General features: G+C 54.4%; 4 protein-coding genes across 4 annotated transcripts in view; all 4 read left to right on the forward strand.

The window, feature by feature from the left end:
• The window catches only part of VDAG_10334 (uncharacterized protein), a gene marked incomplete at its 5' end in the record, with an annotated part of 2987 nt that extends 1107 nt beyond the window's left edge, over positions 1-1880 (forward strand). Inside the window, 2 exons of the mRNA XM_009659803.1 lie at positions 158-540; positions 597-1880. Coding sequence (XP_009658098.1) covers positions 158-540; positions 597-1637 — 1424 coding nt within the window. The 3' untranslated portion in view covers positions 1638-1880. The remainder of the gene's footprint in view (positions 1-157; positions 541-596) is intronic.
• A 4132-nt stretch (positions 1881-6012) lies between these two features.
• Positions 6013-7815, forward strand: VDAG_10335 (palmitoyltransferase PFA5). Its single transcript, XM_009659804.1, has 3 exons — positions 6013-6381; positions 6435-6893; positions 6954-7815. The coding sequence occupies exons 1-3, from the start codon at positions 6264-6266 to the stop codon at positions 7655-7657; spliced, it is 1281 nt and encodes a 426-aa protein (XP_009658099.1). The 5' UTR covers positions 6013-6263; the 3' UTR covers positions 7658-7815.
• Positions 7816-8154: 339 nt separating this feature from the next.
• VDAG_10336 (sister chromatid cohesion protein Eso1) lies at positions 8155-10447 on the forward strand (the record flags this gene model as incomplete). Its single annotated transcript, XM_009659805.1, has 2 exons — positions 8155-8375; positions 8467-10447. 2 exons carry the CDS (start codon positions 8155-8157, stop codon positions 10226-10228), a joined length of 1983 nt encoding a protein of 660 aa, XP_009658100.1. The 3' UTR covers positions 10229-10447.
• Positions 10448-13128: 2681 nt separating this feature from the next.
• VDAG_10337 (uncharacterized protein) lies at positions 13129-14479 on the forward strand (the record flags this gene model as incomplete). The annotated part of the gene is made up of 4 exons (XM_009659806.1): positions 13129-13308; positions 13416-13478; positions 13543-13578; positions 13658-14479. The coding sequence occupies 4 exons, from the start codon at positions 13129-13131 to the stop codon at positions 14477-14479; spliced, it is 1101 nt and encodes a 366-aa protein (XP_009658101.1).
• Positions 14480-17508: the final 3029 nt, after the last annotated feature.

Below are 17508 nucleotides of genomic sequence, written 5' to 3' on the forward strand. Positions count from 1 at the left end.
TGAGACGTTGATCACGGGCCGAGACTTCAAGCTTCCGTTTGACGTTTGCAACCCTTTGCCCCCGGGCCAGCCGAAGCCTGAGCACTGGACCAAGATCTCCAAGAGTATGTCTTGCGCGCTCCTCTTGCACGGCACACATCACTGACACATTTTGTAGATCGCTTTGTGGGAGAATCTAGTCTCTACTGGAAGAAGAACCAGCATTCTTCTGCAGACGAGTCCAAGTGCGTTTGCAAGCCGCAGGACGGCTGTGACGAAGATTGCCAGAACCGTATCATGTTGTATGAGTGCGACGAGAATAACTGCAACGTCGGTAAAGCTTTTTGCACCAACCGTGCCTTCGCCGATTTGCATGAGAGGAAAGTTGCGGGCGGCAAATATCGCACAGGAGTCGAGGTCATTAAGACATCGGATCGCGGCCATGGCATCCGGTCCAACCGATGCTTTGACGCAAACCAGATTATCATGGAGTACACGGGAGAGATCATTACCGAGGAAGAGTGCGAGAACCGGATGAACACAAAGTACAAAAACAATGATGTAAGTCGCGCCGATACGTTTACTCGAGAGGCGTCGAAAACTAACCTACGGCTTAGTGTTACTACCTCATGAGCTTTGATCAGAACATGATCATTGACGCCACGACTGGTAGCATCGCCCGATTCGTCAATCACTCTTGCAAACCAAACTGCAAGATGATCAAGTGGATCGTGGGCGGCCAGCCGCGAATGGCACTGTTTGCGGGAGACGCGCCCATCATGACTGGCGACGAATTGACCTACGACTACAACTTCGACCCTTTCAGCGCTAAGAACGTTCAAACCTGTCTGTGTGGCGAGGCAGAGTGTCGCGGTGTGCTGGGTCCCAAACCCAAGGGACCCAAGCCGGTCAAGGCTGAGAAGACAGACGGCAAGGCTGGTCTTAAGAAGAAGAAGAAGGTCAAGGGCACAAAAACTGACGCCAAAACAACCCCGAAATCTGCAGCAAAGGCCCTCAAGAGCCCTGCCAAGCTGACGGCGAAGACGCAGGCACCGAAAGCGAAGCTGAAGGAGACTGTCAAAAGCGTTGTCAAGCTCGGAAAGCGCAAGCTTGAGGAGCTCGCCGGAGATGACACAGCTGACGCGATGGCGAAGAAACGAAAGATCAAATCTCCCAAGGGCACGAAGCAGAAGCAGAGCGCCAAACGCAGCTTCTCCGACGCCAGCAACAAGGTTGTCAAGGCGGCAGCGAAAGGCGCCGCCACAGTGAAGAAGAGTGTCTCGACGATTACTGTGAACGCGAAGTCAACACCGGTCGCGAAGAAGACGACGTCTTCCAAGGTGACCACTGTTCGCACATCCAGCTCAGGTCGTGTCATCAAGGCGACGAAGAAGCGCGACTCTCTTCTGCAAACGACCTTGTCACCCAATGCGACAATTATCGCAGCCAGAGCTGAGAGCAGCAAAATCAAGGCTGCCGAAAAGGGCACCCTGAAGACGCCGAACAAAACGAAGAGACCGGCCACTCCGAAGAGCCTCAAAAGTGCTGTCAAGTCCCCCCGCAAAGCGCTGGATCTACCGCGCGTGAAATCGCAGATTCGCTTGGTGAGCCCTGAGGCCAGCAGCATCACTGCCCTCGTGCCCCCCTCGATGGCCTGAGGCCCTCCACAGGTGACGGTTTTGCTGCAAGAGAGAAGGAGATGAGGCGCGGAAACACGGGAGCGGCGGAGTTGAGGATTCAATGTTTTTGCTATGGCGTCCGGCCTTGGTTGTCCTGCGGTAGGTTACGAGAGGCGAATGGAGTAATATTGATTGTGCATTTACAACTAGTGGGCACCAGCACGTACCCTCAGTAGCTCTACCAGGTTTGTCATTTATTCAACATATTCTTTCTCGTCTCCATCGCATTGAAGAGGTGGCCCGAAACAGCGAGCATGTGCACATCTCCCTAGACTGTCTACAGTGGGGTTCTACCGTGACTGTCAACTAGCCAGCTAAACAACAGCGACAACGACAAGAACAGGGCGCAAGGAAGTGGCAATGTAGACAGCCAGGTGGACCGCATCCCAGACCGAGGCCACGATGTAAAACATGCAATGGGACATGATGACCATGGACCGACAGCTGTGGAGGAAGGCTCACGTCTTCACAAGGCAGCGAGCCCTCACAGGCAATCATTTCGGCTCACCTGTCTTTCTGAGGCTTTGCTTCTCCGCCAGTCTGATATCGCCCGCCCTGACATGGGCAGCGGACTCGAAAGGTTGGCCGTCATGTATTTTGACCGAGATCGTGCGTCGCTCACCGCCTTTGTCGGGGACCCCTTCCGCCTGGCCACCACTTGGTTCGGGCGCGGTCAGGTTCGCTCGCGCGCTGGACGGGAAAAGGGTGGGGGAGCTTGCTGTGTTGCACTTTGTGCGGCTCTGCGGGTTCAGATGTCAGTGAGGAGTATGGGGAGAGGCTGTGCTACGAGGGAGCCGCTTCAGCCTGAAAGGCGGTCGAGGGAGAATTCATTGGCCTGGAGAGCTTCCACGGGCGTGGCTGAGCTGCGACTTGCGAAGACAATCGTGACTGTTTGAAAGGGCAGGAATCGGACTTGAGTCTTTCTGTTGCGCGTCGGGGTCAGTTTGAGCAGCACAGCATTGTGACGGGAGCAGTTGGGGCGGTCTTTCGTGGCAGGTGCGCGTGGGAGTGTCGAGAAGGCTGATGGTTTTGGCTCGCCAGGCGTCGGGGAGAAGGTAGTTTGTCGCCCCGATACAATTGGTGATGGAAGCCAAGCTTGACCAATGACATTTCCGAAAACACGGGAGAAACGTGATGACACTAACGTATGGCTTGGGACTTGATATTGTGTTATTATTTGGACATCAGGGCATGCTTGTGTACAACTTCCACGGCGGTGGGCCAGAGAACGTACAGGCTGTCCGCGGCCTAGGCATGGGCCGTTAGGCAACAAGTAAGCGGCAGGCAAACAGGCACTTGGTCTTGAACTTCGATTGACCTTGATAACGAGGATCGTTCGCATTCCCACGCCCATCAGCTTGCACACGCCGGGAAAGAGGGGGGGATGGCTGCTTGTACATTTGAATGCCGACTTGCTTCTGAGCTTGGGCACGACCAGGGGAGAACAAAGCTAGAACCGAGACATCACCATCAAACTCGAAGCCGTCAGATGGCTTGATCTTACTGCTTGCCCTCTTTACCTACTCAAGTTTGCCCTCGATTATGTACACGCGACAATACTTTTGGTACCTTAGTTCGACCTGCCTACACCATTTCAATCCCAGCAATGACGGAAGAGAGATGGGCAGAAGAACTACGTCAATCTTTACCAATAAGGTGCCGCTAGAGTGTGTGCAACCAAGGGCCCTACTCTGTTGCCCGCAGCAAGTCGCGTGTCACAAACTCCTTTCCAAGGCGCTATAACTTCTTCAGTCGTGCAACCGAAGAAGAAAAGGTTCCAAGGGACTTCCTCCCCGCCGCATTGGTTCTTCTGGCAAACAAGAGGCAGCCGCTCAGCCACGATCGCCTTAGGCAGGTGTGTCACGGGTCACAACGTCGGTGGGTCTCGGTGAGCAGGGAAAACACGTCCCAAGCCCCTTTATGAACTCGGCATGGCGAATAAACATGCGAGTATTGCGTAAAAAACTGTGTTTTATTCCCCAGAATCCAAACTAAGCCTGCGGGTGTCTACTGGAGTGAGCCCAGATAAGTCTATCAAAATCAAAAGGTAACGAGGGTCTGATCACCAGTGATCAAGGTCCTGGTCGGGGCAGGTGTCTAGCTTAACGGTACTCAACCCCTTCCAACTGTGAGCGCAAAAGAAATTGAAGAAAGAACAGAAATGATGGTAAGGTCCTGCTATGACAAATCGAAGCTGTGCCGAGTCCTCTTCTGCTTGACGGTATGACGGCGGCGACATGGCCATGCGAGAAGATTGGCTTCGAGAGGCTCATAGTGCCTCTGTTGACGTTTTGTTGGCGCATTTCATCTGCCCTGTAGGAACCGGAAGCTGCCGCTCCTGGATCTCATCAGTTCTCATGTCGGCAGGGAAGTGACGAATTGAACTCACGTATGGAGACGCGTGAACGGTAACATCAGCGAGTCCATCCTCTCGTACTTGAGGTTGAGACGGCCTTAAGGCCTGTGCATGCAGTATGGGCAACAGAGATCGTAACGGCAGCTAAGGTTCTTGCCGTTATCACAGTTGTTCTACGAAAAGACCATTAGCGAATTACTTGTTTGAATCTTGCATGGAGATAAGCTGGACCCACGCAGTCCCAGGTCATGATGGGGTCGAGGGGTTGAGACGGTCTTTGGTGGTGATTTGGTGGTCTCGGATGTTGATTTTGCAGTAGAGTCTTGTAGACGGTCTCGAAATTGTGCTGCTGATGATCTGAAAACCAAAGACTTCGCTGATGAAGACATCGAGTCGTTTTATATCTTTGTCGGTCATCTCGCGATTGAAATTGGTCGCAAAGGCGTCATGGTATTCGAATGGAAAGCCTCAAGGTTGGACCCCTTGACTGCTCGAAAACACATAGCCTGTACCAATATCATACCAATGACACTATGTCGAACCGCTCAACGGGGCCAGCTGTCAAGCCTCATAACTGCAGTCGGTGTGCAATTTCTCAAGGCGAAAGCAGTTTCCGTGGGAGGGTTCCATAGATTTGCTAGCGCTTCGTCGCCCAGAGTCTGAACAATATCCACGTCCCTGTAATTGAGGCCAACCTTGCCCTGAGGTTTTGGGCAAACCTCAACCAAACACAGCTTTGCCGTCGCAAAGAAGGTTGAGTCTCGTCGCCCTACTAGGTCAAATCGCAGGCAGGAAAGGGGGAAGCTGGGGGTTAACATAGCCTCCGTGCGCAGCTTCCAGGGCTCAAACATCGTCGGTGTCTTGCATCATGCCTCGCCCACGGGAAACCGAGGCGGAACGGGGGTGAAGAGTTCCCAACACGTTAGCCAGGACGTCTCTCACCGTCCCATGCCCGTCACGACGAAGCTGGGCAGCTCTAGGGCGGCGAAGCCTCAAGCATCCTTCTCCTAAGTCGAATGTGCACTTGCGGCTCAACAAAGTCTACCTAAGCTGGTGTCAGCATCGTGCGGAAAAAAAGAGGGATGCTAGCTCTTGGTGTCAGGGAGCATGACACGGTTTGCCGTAGGAAATCTTACCGCTTCCATCCAAGCATATCCTAGAATGCACATCAAAGAGTTGGAATATCGGGCCATCTGACCCAAGGACTTCTTTGCTTCGCACACCGCCCTAGCATGTGACCCTCTCTCGCACCACACTGATCAGAGCCGCATTTGCCCCAGCCTTGCCCACATGGAGGACCCTGCCTTCCAGCGCCTCTTTCAGCCTGTGATTTTGCATCCAACCTGCCGTGATTCAATAAAAGAACGGAGAATAGATCGCCGAGCTAAAGACTCGTTGGGACCGCATCGTTGAGGCAGGGCGGGCTCACTCTGTGAAGGTGGGTAGGCCGTCTCGTGTAGGAGTCATGACGTCAACACGACCTAATAAGGTACCTACGGTATGTATCCGAAGCTCCTACTTCAGTCGAGTAGGCTGTGTGAACGACCTTGCGCCCCGCCCAAAACATGAGGCTATCGTGGAGCGCAAAAGGGGCAGGCAAGTAAGGTTTCGCCGAGGTTCGGTCAAGCGTCATGCGTTCGCTTTACTGGAAGAAAGGCTGGGGCCTTGAACTGTCTGGCGGCAACAAAAACCCGGGCACCGAATACAGTCTGCGGCTTCGACTGGAGCGGCCCCGCACGCAATTACCATGTCGCTGCACAGCTCTTCGTTTCTCCAGGGATCTTGACGTGAACTACACGTACACCTCAGTCCTTCCCTTCAAGGTAAATAAATGGTGAAGGACGCTCAGATCAAAGTAAGATATGTGCAGAGTCAGGGTTGTGGTCATGGCTGGGCCACTGGTTGGACAAGAACCACGCCTTAGTCATCAGTAATCTCTCTCGAATGGCAGGTTGCCATCTGATGATGCTTCGCCCAGACCTCATCTGCCCCGTCCGCGTCAGCGATGCGACTGACGCTCCCCTACCAATACCAGTATTGTGTGGGAACCCTGCAGAATCCTTCACCCTCGTTCCGTTTCATTCCTGAACACGACCACGATGCCATGCCATTTTTAGTCCCGGCGCTCCGAAAGCCATGTCGCGACACAACACTCGATCCTAGGTAGTAACCACAGCGAGCGCGACGCCGACACCACACTGCTTCCCCCATAGACGCCACGCGTCTCCCGGGATGCGCTGCCTGCCGCCATGACAGAATCGCAAGAGAGTCATAAAGCCATCGCTAGATGGACGAGCCGGGTCATCCCGGCCATCCTTGCCGGTGTTCTTGGTTACGCGACATACGTTGTCGTATCGCGACTCTGCAGTACGTTCTCCAGAGCAAGGTTGTCCTAACTGCGCACTAATGAACACCCCCAGTTGAATATTTATCGAAAGAGAGGGGAGAAACTGGCACCGCCATTGCCGTATCGATTCTCTATATTCTTTTCCTCTTCTTGTCCTTGGTGACATACATCCGGACGATATGGACCATCAACACCGACACTGGACTTGTACCACTCGGCCCAGAGGCTCAGAGAGCCCGAACCGGAGCAGAAAAATCTATATCGAAGGGAGGCAAACGATCTGGACGGCGCGCCGACGATCTTGAATCCCAACCCTATCAGCCAGGCCCCGATCAAGACCCGGACAGCCCGGGACTGGAGAGGTTCTACAGCAAAAACGCGTTCATCTGTGAGAACGATGGTCGACCCAAGTGGTGCTCAGAATGTCGCAACTGGAAGCCGGATCGCGCGCATCACTCCAGCGAGATTGGTCGGTGCGTACTGAAGATGGACCACTACTGTCCATGGGTTGGTGGGATGGTTTCCGAGACTTGTAGGTTCATTTGAATCCTCCTTTGCCTGCCCCTCAAAGGACTGGTCTGACGTTGGCTAGCATTCAAATTCTTCTCTCAGTTTACATGCTACTGTGCGGCCATGTGTGCTGTTGTGCTATCGACGGCGGCATATTGTTTGGCCAGACAACAACAGGAGGGACGATCTCTGGACGGGCAGATCGTCGCGGTCATCGCACTCTCCGCCTTTTTCGGCCTCTTTACCTTCACGATGACGACGACATCGTGGTATTACGTCTTTCTTAACGTTACTAATATCGACATGCTTAAGAAGGCATGGGTTTATCAGGTGGCTGTTCGCGTGCCGCGCGGGACTCCATCCAGCCAGCACTTTTCAACCGTCACATATCCTTTGCCCAGACACAGCGAGACGCCCAGCAGTCAGAGTAGCGGGGGCACCATCTTGCCAACCTCGTCTGCGCCGCACTCTGGTGGACAGCAATTGTCAGCGAGAGACCTTGCTGCCACACGAACATTCGCCATACTGCGTACAGAGCCCGATGAGAATCCTTGGGACCTCGGGTGGAAGGAGAACTGGAAGCAGGTCATGGGAAACAGTATCATTGACTGGCTGCTTCCCATTCGGAAATCACCTTGTGCGCTTCACGAGAACGCGGACAGTGATTATCCCATGGGTCATGTACTGCAATCACTGGCGAAACGGAACCGAATACCAACCTTGGCGGATGAAGAGGGCATCCTCACAGAAATGTACGAGGTAAGGAGCGCTCAACGAGGAAGTTGAAATCACGAAGATACCCAGTCATACGACACGACGCAGCGCAGCGCCAGGTTTAGAAGCACACGTGTAATTCCCTTTGTGTGTGTTGGGCAGGGATGACATGGCGAGACCAAACAAAACCACCAGATAATTCTTAATGATTAGCCTCTATTTTCACACTATTCACCCAGAGTATAAGTTTCATTGGCGCATTGTTTGAATTTCCAAGAGAGGTTGCCTACCTTACCTCGAATCACTTCCTTCCCAATTCCAATGTGACAGTCATGACGTTGGAGGCGCCCTTTCCCAGCACGCTTATGTAACCACCAGGCAACACCACAGGACGGACCCGCGTCCACGTCTCAACCTCCATAGTAGAACACTTCATCCCAACGGCGTTGTTTCCAGGCTCACACGACTGCCAAGCGACTACATTGCCAGGCTCGAGATGATCTCTGAAAACGGCAGGCCTAGCTCAAGTATTGAAGATTCTTGACATGCAGCCGTGACCTATCCAGACCATGACGACCTCTTCACCACAGTTTCGCGAGTCGTCACCCCTGATGGGCACGAGGAGCCCGAAATCCCAGTTCACTTATCGACAACTCTCACTTCTCGCCTCGTATGCCGTATCTAGCCCGCTGCGGGTCATCGCTCACATTGACCTCGATGCATTCTATGCCCAGTGTGAGATGGTGCGCCTGAACACTCCAGAGGACCAGCCCTTGGCCGTGCAGCAGTGGTACGTAAAGCAAAGGATGCCACACATGGTTTCTCCATTTTCTCTCTCTCATGAAACGTGCGCTTCCTGATAACCAAACTGACATGATCAGGCAAGGTTTGATCGCCATCAACTACCCTGCGCGTAGCTTTGGCATTGGAAGGCACTGCACTCTTGCAGAAGCAAGGAAGTTGTGCCCAGACCTGATCGCGCAGCACGTGGCCACATGGCGCGAGGGCGACGACAAGTGGGCGTACCGTGACGATGCCGCCGCCAACATTACGAGCGACAAGGTGTCGCTCGATCCCTATCGGCTGCAGTCGAGAAGGATCCTGGCACTCATCAAAGAAACACTGCCATCTGACCTCCAAAAGGTTGAGAAAGCGAGTATCGATGAGGTATTCTGCGACCTGTCGGCCCACGTCCATTCAATCCTGCTCGAGCGCTTTCCCGAGCTGAATAACCCCCCGCCATATGATGACCCGACAGAGAGGCTACCTCGGCCGCCGGTCGTCGCGCTCGACTGGCAAGCAGACGCCTTGATCGACCTGGACGAGGACGCGGAGAACCAGGACCCTGACTGGGACGACGTGGCAATACTGATTGGGTCCGAGATTATCCGGGGTGTCCGCGCACGCATCCACGAAGTTCTGCATTACACTTGCTCCGCTGGCATAGCGAATAACAAGATGCTCAGTAAGCTGGGCTCGGCCCACAAGAAGCCCAATCAACAAACTGTGATACGCAACCGCGCCATCCAACAGTTTCTTTCCGACTTCAAGTTCACCAAGATCCGCAACCTGGGTGGCAAGCTCGGTGATACCATTGTCAATACGTTCAACACGGACACCGTCAAGGACCTCCTGCCGACTCCACTGGATCAGATGAAGGCGAGACTGGGGGACGAGACGGGTATTTGGGTTTACAACACAATTCGTGGCATTGACCAGAGCGAGGTCAACTCTCGAACCCAGATCAAATCAATGCTGTCCGCCAAATCATTCCGCCCCTCCATCCACACACCAGACCAAGGGAATCGTTGGCTGCGAATCTTTGTCGCTGACATCTTTTCCCGATTGGTTGAGGAGGGTGTGCTCGAAAACAAACGCAGGCCAAAGACGATAAACCTGCATCATAGACACGATGGTCAGATGAAGTCACGTCAAGGGCCAATACCTCAAGGGAAGCCCATTGATGAGCAAGGTCTGTTCGATCTTGCGAGAAACCTATTGCAGCAGATTGCCGCGGAGGGCAAAGTCTGGCCCTGCGAGAACCTCAGCCTAAGTGTTGGTGGTTTCGAAGATGGCATCACCGGAAACATGGGAATCGGTGCTTTTCTCGTAAAGGGGGTTGAAGCTCAGGCCTTAAGGCAGGCGTCGAACACCTCGACTCACATGTCCCCGTCTGAAGCACCAGCCGCAAAGAAACGCCGCCTGGCTAGTGACGGCGGCATACACAGATTCTTGACACGAAGCGTCTCTACAGATGAAGACGTGGCCGCTCACGACGCGGCCATGACCGAAGGGAGCAAATCAAGTGACGACAAGCAGCAGAGACTCACAACGGGTGCGACATCTCCTCGTATCAAAGATGCCGGAGAGATCGAGACAAACGATTCGAACCCCTGGGCTTTGCCCGTCCATTTGTGCAGCAGATGCAATGCAAGCTTCCAAGATAGTGACGACTTCCAAAGCCACCAGGACTGGCATATTGCCAAGGATCTCCAGGATGAAGAACGTGGAAAGTCCGCATTCGTCCAAACACCGCCCTCCGCCTCTCATGCTGCCGGCCCACGCAAAGCTGCCACATCCGCGAAGCGAGGTGGCCGAAGCGGCAAGCTCGAACATGGCCAACGGAAACTGAAGTTTGGCTAGGTAGCACCCAAACATCATAGGCCAAGAGGTATTGGGGATCGGCAGCGGCGCCAGCCGTCCTGTCGCTCCGCTTTCATGGCTGGCCTGTAATGCGATCCCTGATAATTAGAAGACGAAGGCCACGAGAGCATGGACTAAGGGGGTTGAGACCATGTAAACCACCAGACGGCCCGCGTCACAAACAATCAGTACGACCTGCACTTTTTCCACGATGGACCCACTCTGCGGGAACCAACAGACCAAAATGGTGATGCTGAAGCGGTGGGCAGCATTGGGCATGCACGATGGCCTGAGACGCAGATGAATGGGTCTCTTCATACGGCCGATCCCCATGACTGGGCAGAAAGTCTGGCCTCTGCAAGCTACAGTGCGGTGACCACGCCGGACTGCTGGCGATGAAGTCCTCGGAAAGCAGGTCCTCTGAGCTGTTTTGATTTACGGCATCTGGACAAGTGTAGAGCAGTCGTTCGCTTGTACTCCCTTTGTGTATCAGAGTCGCTGACCACGACGCCCCACAGAGAGCTTTGTTAAGAAGAATGGCAGACGGATTTCAGGCAGCGCTTCCCATTCTTGGTAGTGCGAGGATCTGATGCTCTGGAGTCGGGGTCGTGCCATTGCAGCTTAGGTGGACTTGGTGTACAACCGCAGCATAGGAAAAGCCGGGATATTGGGTACATGATGACCAGCTGTCGGTGATCTTATCCCTTATCCCTGCCTCCGAAGTTCCCCACGGAAACGGCCTTTCCTGGTACCATACAAAGGCGCAGCGTCGTCATGACGATGCTTTAGAACGAGTTGCTCAGGCATGTCTGAGTATAATGGCCGTCCTATCACCGTGTGACAGTAAAGCGATCGATGATTGGACGAAATTTTAGGCACTTTGAGTCGGGAGGTTGGGCCACAATCCAAGTTAAGGCATTGCTACCCAACGATGATTGATGTGTGTGCCAGCCACCTGAAGGCGGGACCAGTCTGAATGTTCAATCGATGGCCCGGTTTAGTCAACAAGCCGTGTATGTCATGTCGGTCAGCGGCAGCCGATCAACCATTTCGAGCTACTGCACTGCACGTGCACATGATGTTCTTGAGGCAATAACGTCGTGCCGCAGCCCATTGCACCACGTCGCTATCATCGACTGGACTCCTTCTAGACTTCGAATCGTCTGCTCGAGAAGAACGTGAGGCAGAGGTGCGTCGACGGAGCTACCCCGTTTCGTCGGTGGGGGGAGGCGCCAATGAGACGGAGATGGACAGAGAGTCGAGAAGGGGCTGGATGAGACGAGCGAGGGAAGCCAGGATGGCCCATGGCCGTCAGGTAGCAAATGCCACGCTGGCTCTAGTGGCCCAGACGCTCTGCTGCAAGGCTTGGCAGAAGAAGAAAAAAGTTTCGTTGCGAGAAGCGCGCCGTGAGGTTTTTCTACCAGTGTGGTGTCTGAGTAAGAAGCGGGATTCGCGCTTCGAAGGGCATTCGTAGTGTCATTCGTGTCACTAGAAATGGTCGCACGGCATGTCGTATTTGAATGATCAGAGTTCCTCTTCCAGGGTGTTCGATGTTGAAAATGACAACACCCAACCATACGGGTGTGCCAGCCTGATTGCGCACGCATCGGAAGGGGCGGGGTTCGCCATTCATTTCTGGTTCTATTGCCATTTTGACAAGCAGCCGACACGAAATGCCATTCTTGGAGGGCTGTCCCCTAGGGCCCTCCAAGTGGACGAGATCGGGCTCGTCCTGGATCTGGGGTGAGCTTCCGTCCAAGAACTGGACACGGGGGAGGTGCCGGCTACAAAAATGACAATCACAATGTCGGATCATCGCGTACGTCACCAGGTGCTGTCACCCAGACCATCGACTTTCTTTTGGGGCCAGACCGTCAGGCTGTCAAACCTGTCAGGCTCCCGAGCTTCATTCTGTTGGGCTAAACAGAGGGGACGCCAACAGGGAGAGAGCCTGTTGCAGCCTCCGACGATCCCCAAGGGTGTCGTTTCTGTCAGTTGGAGAGGATGATGGTGGCTCATTGAAACGGATCTCGCGAAACATAAGTCTTGTTCACTGGAACCCATTTTTCATGAGAGACCAGGTTTGCAGGCAGGGCGGAGTGGAAGTGGACGAGTGTGGGGAGCACGAGATGCTGTGGCTGAGAAGACGACACCCTCTGCTTTTTGGTAATAAGGTAACGAGTTGACGCAGGCATCTTGGCGTGCCGCCACCTGGGTAGGTAGGTACTTGCTGCTTCAGCTAGGGGGCACTGCAACTGCAAGGCAGAAGCAGCAAAGCAGATGCAGACGATAGGTACATGTAGACGCAGGACAGGAGCACGGTTTATTAGCCAGCCAACAGCGTGCTGCCAGCGCGTCCCGACCTCCTTCACCTCCAGGGGGGGACGCTCAGTGTGTGCCTGCTGACGGGTGTGGCCAGTCACGTACCACGATTGGGACACCAGAGGCCTAAGCCGACTTGCCTAATCCCTGTCATTCCTGCCCTACTACCTACCTGCCCGCCTGCCTGCCTCGAGCCAGGTTTATCGCTGACGCTGGACCGGCCGGTGGTGTTTCCTGCCTCCAGTTTTTGCTGCTGCCCACTGGATGTCGGTCACGGTTGACTTGCCGCTGGCCCTCAGGCCGACCCACATGGTCTTGCTGCCAGCGCAATCACTGCCCTTTTCTTCTGCCACCACCCACTTCCCCCCTCCCCTCCAAACGTGGTTTGCTCTGAACCTTCGCATCTTTCTCTTTCTCAGCCCATCACCACCTACAACCACCGCCCAAGGGCTCGTTCCCTTCTTCGCCATATTGAGACGTATACGATTCACCCAGGAGCTTGTTGCGACACTCTCTCCCTTTTTTCTCTCGCTCTCGCTTCCTCTCACCCCCCTCGCCACAATCACAAAATCAATCAGATGGCGTCGAGGCAACCACGAGGCGGCGCGCCTCAGTCAAGCGGTGTCGGCGCTTCCACTGCCAGTAGCCGCTCCAACGAGTACTTCGTCCCGAGGGACGGCATCGATCGAGAGGTCATCACCGCCGACATCTGCCGCTACCTCGGAAACGATGCACTCGTCCGTCCTGGTCACTACGAGGTACGCTCTTCCATATGCCGAGTGGACGACAACCGTCGTCGTGGTGTATCGCACGGCACGGGTCGATCTGACGGTATCGGACCTCGTGCTGACAAACCTCTTTACAGAACCCTCAAACAGGCCAGGCCGTCCAAGGCTACTACATCACAGCCTACCGGAATCTGACGACAGTGAGTCGTCGCTCTTCCCCCGCTCATCTGGTTGTCGGCGGGGACATGTGCTGACACGGCACAGGCTATGATCGATGATTTGAAGGCCCGACTCAGCTCGGTGGGAGGCAGAGCGGCGGCAGCAGGCCTCCCGCAATGCCCCAAGCACAGCAGGTACCTTGGCCTCAAAGAGTGCGAAGGGCCAGCCTTCAAGACATTCTAACTCGCCCATCCTAGGGTACCGTGACTCGGCCACCCACAATGCCCGACAGCACTTTGGCCCCACTACCGAAACCGCCGGAGGATACTCAGATGGTCGTGACCCCTATGATGCTCCCAGATACCCAGGATCCCAAGCTCCAGGCTACTCAGGAAACTCGGGCTCTTACCCGTCGCAGGGCGGCGCCTCTGCGCACGCCTCCGTGCAATCCAGCTATGGCTCAACTGGTGGCTACCAGTACCCTCCCCAGAATTCTACATACTCTCCGCAGCCGGACCCAAGGTATCCTGCTTCACAGACCGCCTCGTACGGACCACCGGACATGCCATACACCAATGTTAGTGTGAACTCGGTCAACTCAGCCATGCGCCAGCAGTACAATGATCCCTATGGTAGCTCTCAGGCGGGTCAGCGCATCCCCGCTGCCGCTGCGCCTGGTCCCGGACAGGCTTATGGACAGCAGGCCGCCGCCGCTTATGGCGGTGCTCCAGGTTACTACCCTCAGCAGCAGGCTGCCGCGAGCTACGGCTCTTCTCAGGCACAGGCCCCAGACACGATATATGGTCGCGGTGCGTCTTCACCGAATCCCCTAACCTCTACCCGAAAACCGTCTGATTTTGTAGCTTCCCCCGCAGGTGCATCCCAGGCCTTCAGCTCCGCCCAAGGACAACAGTATGCTCCCAATCCCACCCCGCGCGCCGCCGCTTCTTCGTCTTCCAGTACTCAAATGGCCAGCAGTGCAGCACCTCATTCTCGTCGCGAGAGGGAACCAACCGACAGGCACCGAGCCTCTCGCCGATGAGTTCGTACCGGAGCAGCCCAAACTGGTCGATCTTGGTCTCATGAGATTTCTGTCCCATGGATCTGCCCGTTATTGACTGTGAGATCCCGTATGACCTGGGATCACGTTCCATTTCCACGGCGTCGGCTTCCATGATCATTTGTTTCTTCCCGGATAGAAGCCAGGATTTCAGTTGTAACATCCGTTACCTTTTGGGAATTGCTGCAAGTTTGCACCATCCGCTTCTGAGGGTTTGGTCCTCATGCCCTTCGGGTTATCTTCCTTCTCACCTTTCCCGGACAACCCAGTAATTGGACGGAGCCTTTCTCGTTTCCTTTTCACTCATGCCTGGATATTTTCGCCAAGAATGGACTCAACCTGGCATACTCATGGACCTTTTGACGACTTGCATATATGGATGGGGATTACGACTTGGTATCTGCGTGCTTCGACTGGATGAATGCCAACCGGCAAGCTGGAGTACTTTCCGCACACGTTTTCCTTACCGCACGAACGACTTGGAGCCCGGAAAAGGAAAGAAGTTTACGACACTCTCAAATGAACCGGGGTGGTACATTTTATGTTTTATCGGAGCGCCTCGCTGTCCGAAAAATCCTACCCAAGAAAGGATCCGTGATGTCGGTTGCCTCATGATTCTCGCCTGGGTTTCATTGACGTTCGTTCTATTTCACTGGGCTTACCGGAGTACCTGGACAATTCTGTGTTTTTGATTTGTTTCATAGAACGGTGAGGCCGACATCCGGACAGCGAGGTGAGTTCCCTGGAGCTTGTATATACTTGTGAACCTTACAAAGGACTCCTTTCATCAAACCATACAACGCCTCTCTTTCTGGATCTGCCGCGTGGACTGCGATTCCCCCCCCTTGTTCTTTGACCATTGTTGCTCCTAACTCGACAGACGTTCCCTCCACTTCCTGTTCAATCAACAGGACAGTCCGCGCTTCCCTGGAGGTCGGTTGATTCAGCATACTCCCCGGAGGTATGGGGCCTATCTCCACTCAACCTCATTAGCCCAGCTCGTCGACTCCAGATATCTGGCCCCGTCACCAGCAACGCCAGACATGAGCAAATTGGCTTGGACGGCATTCTTACCTTATAGCAGTAGCCACTGCAAGCCCAGTATCACTTGCCGTGTTACTTTGTTCTGCCGGTTCCGCTGAATGCGCTGCTCAAGCCAGAGCGTGCATTTCATCTTGAGATTACTGGAAATGGGTAAGATTGCGGTTTTTTTGCCTACGCATTCATCGTGGACTGTTTTATCGTTTCTACCAAACACTCGTCTTGCGGTGTTGGTCGTCTCAAGCCTGGCCAAACATGCTGAACTCGACCAACAATCCCCCGAACCTGGTTCAAGACGGGACTGAGCTATCCCTCCCACAAGTCGAAGCGAATCTGGATCGCAACGCAGCCGGGACGGCCATACTCTGAATTGAGTAAACAATTTTTCGGGATGATTCTGCACCACACGGATGGGACGCCTATCAATGATTCATGCCTTGCCCCGGCTCTTCAGACCAGCACTATGCAACCGCACTCTTGAAAGCCGGATCGATGAATCTTCGAATGACAAGGAACAGCAAAGTAAACCACATTCTGCCTTTGTATGGACCTCTGAACTGGAAGTCGTTGCCTAGGAACGCACACTGTCCCCTGTTGGAGCGTGCTGGCATTCAGTGTCGGGGTATGATGCTCAAGATGTCACGCCGAGGATCATTGACACTACGTAGGCGAAGGAGGGTGTGTGAAGATAGTGGGCGTGTGAAGATAGCGGGCTCGATTTGATAGGAACTGGAGCATCATTCATCAACCCATCCGATCTGCAAGCGCTGTGCATGTAAACTATACCCAAATTTGGAGCCCATTCAAGCTACTGTGCATGGCATGGCTCCCGAGGACCGACGGCTACTTCACAACGGAGTACAATTGACGCACATTTGTATCACGCTATGCGAAGTGACACGGTACCTCATGGGCTGACCACCCTTAGGTTGATGCACGGGCAAGATTTAAGAGCAGAAGATGAGTACAAACGCTGGTACCCGAGGACTTCTGATGTGTCAAGTACAGCAGGTCTGGGGAATGGCAAGGACCTGGCGAATTGGCTATTTCGAACTCACGACGGTGAGAGATAGACGTTACAACCGCGTGGCAATATGCCTGAGCACAGCTGTTTTGGCCTTGTCGTCCTATTGCGTTCTACGCTCATCCAAAGATGGCTCCCATCATGTGGGTTGCACGGGCACACAGAATGTGGAGGGCAGCAGGCAGAATGAGGGCAAGAGCGCGGAACACCCTTGTCGGCAGACATGGGGCGTGCCAGTGTCTTGCCCCGCTGCCCTGGCGGTGAAAAGATTGTGTGGTCCAAGGGCGCCAGCGAAGAATCCAGTCGAGACGGTGGTGAGTCACAGGAAAGGCAGGCGGTCAGGGTAGAGGCAAGGTAAGGTACCTACCTAAGGTAGGTAGGCAAAAAGGGGATCATTGCCGGGCCGCCTCGGCGCAGGTGGAGACTGGAATCGGCAGATGCGTGGAATGCTTCTCTGCCGCTGCCGTGCGTGCCTGATGCGGTAGGCACATCGAGCCGGCTATCAGATGTTGACAGTTGCGCATTCAGGTTGGTCGCCCTACCTGTGAGCGACGATGACTCAGGCTTTCATCTGCAACATGGAGGAGAGGGTAGCTGATGGCATGGAGGGCTAAAATGCCAGGGAGTGTGGACAGATAGATGTGCGTGGGTACCTCAGTCTCAAGATTGGGGGAGGGGGAGGGGCCTCACCCCCCACTGCAGGTGTTGGCATGCCCTGTTTTCCGGGCAGCAAAATGGCAAGGTCATTTTGCTCGTGACGATTCAAGTCTGGACATGTCAGGGTCTCTTTTGGTGTGATGTCAGATGCCCATACGATTGATCCGGTCAGGGTGCATGGCGTTGAACATGGCATGTGCATCCTGTTGAATCTTTGGCAGATGAAAGCCAGGGACCTTGGGTAGCAATGAGCAGGGACAGTTGGGGGCAACCTTCACTTGGGAAGGTT

The sequence above is a fragment of the Verticillium dahliae genome, genomic scaffold, assembly GCF_000150675.1.
Source record: "Verticillium dahliae VdLs.17 supercont1.36 genomic scaffold, whole genome shotgun sequence".
NCBI lineage: Eukaryota > Fungi > Ascomycota > Sordariomycetes > Glomerellales > Plectosphaerellaceae > Verticillium > Verticillium dahliae.

Coding starts and splice junctions, on each gene's coding strand:
- VDAG_10335 (XM_009659804.1), top strand. CDS start 6,264: ATGACAGAATCGCAAGAGAGTCATAAAGCCATCGCTAGATGGACGAGC. Junction 6,382..6,434: donor TGTCGTATCGCGACTCTGCA/GTACGTTCTCCA, acceptor GAACACCCCCAG/TTGAATATTTATCGAAAGAG. Junction 6,894..6,953: donor TGGGATGGTTTCCGAGACTT/GTAGGTTCATTT, acceptor GACGTTGGCTAG/CATTCAAATTCTTCTCTCAG.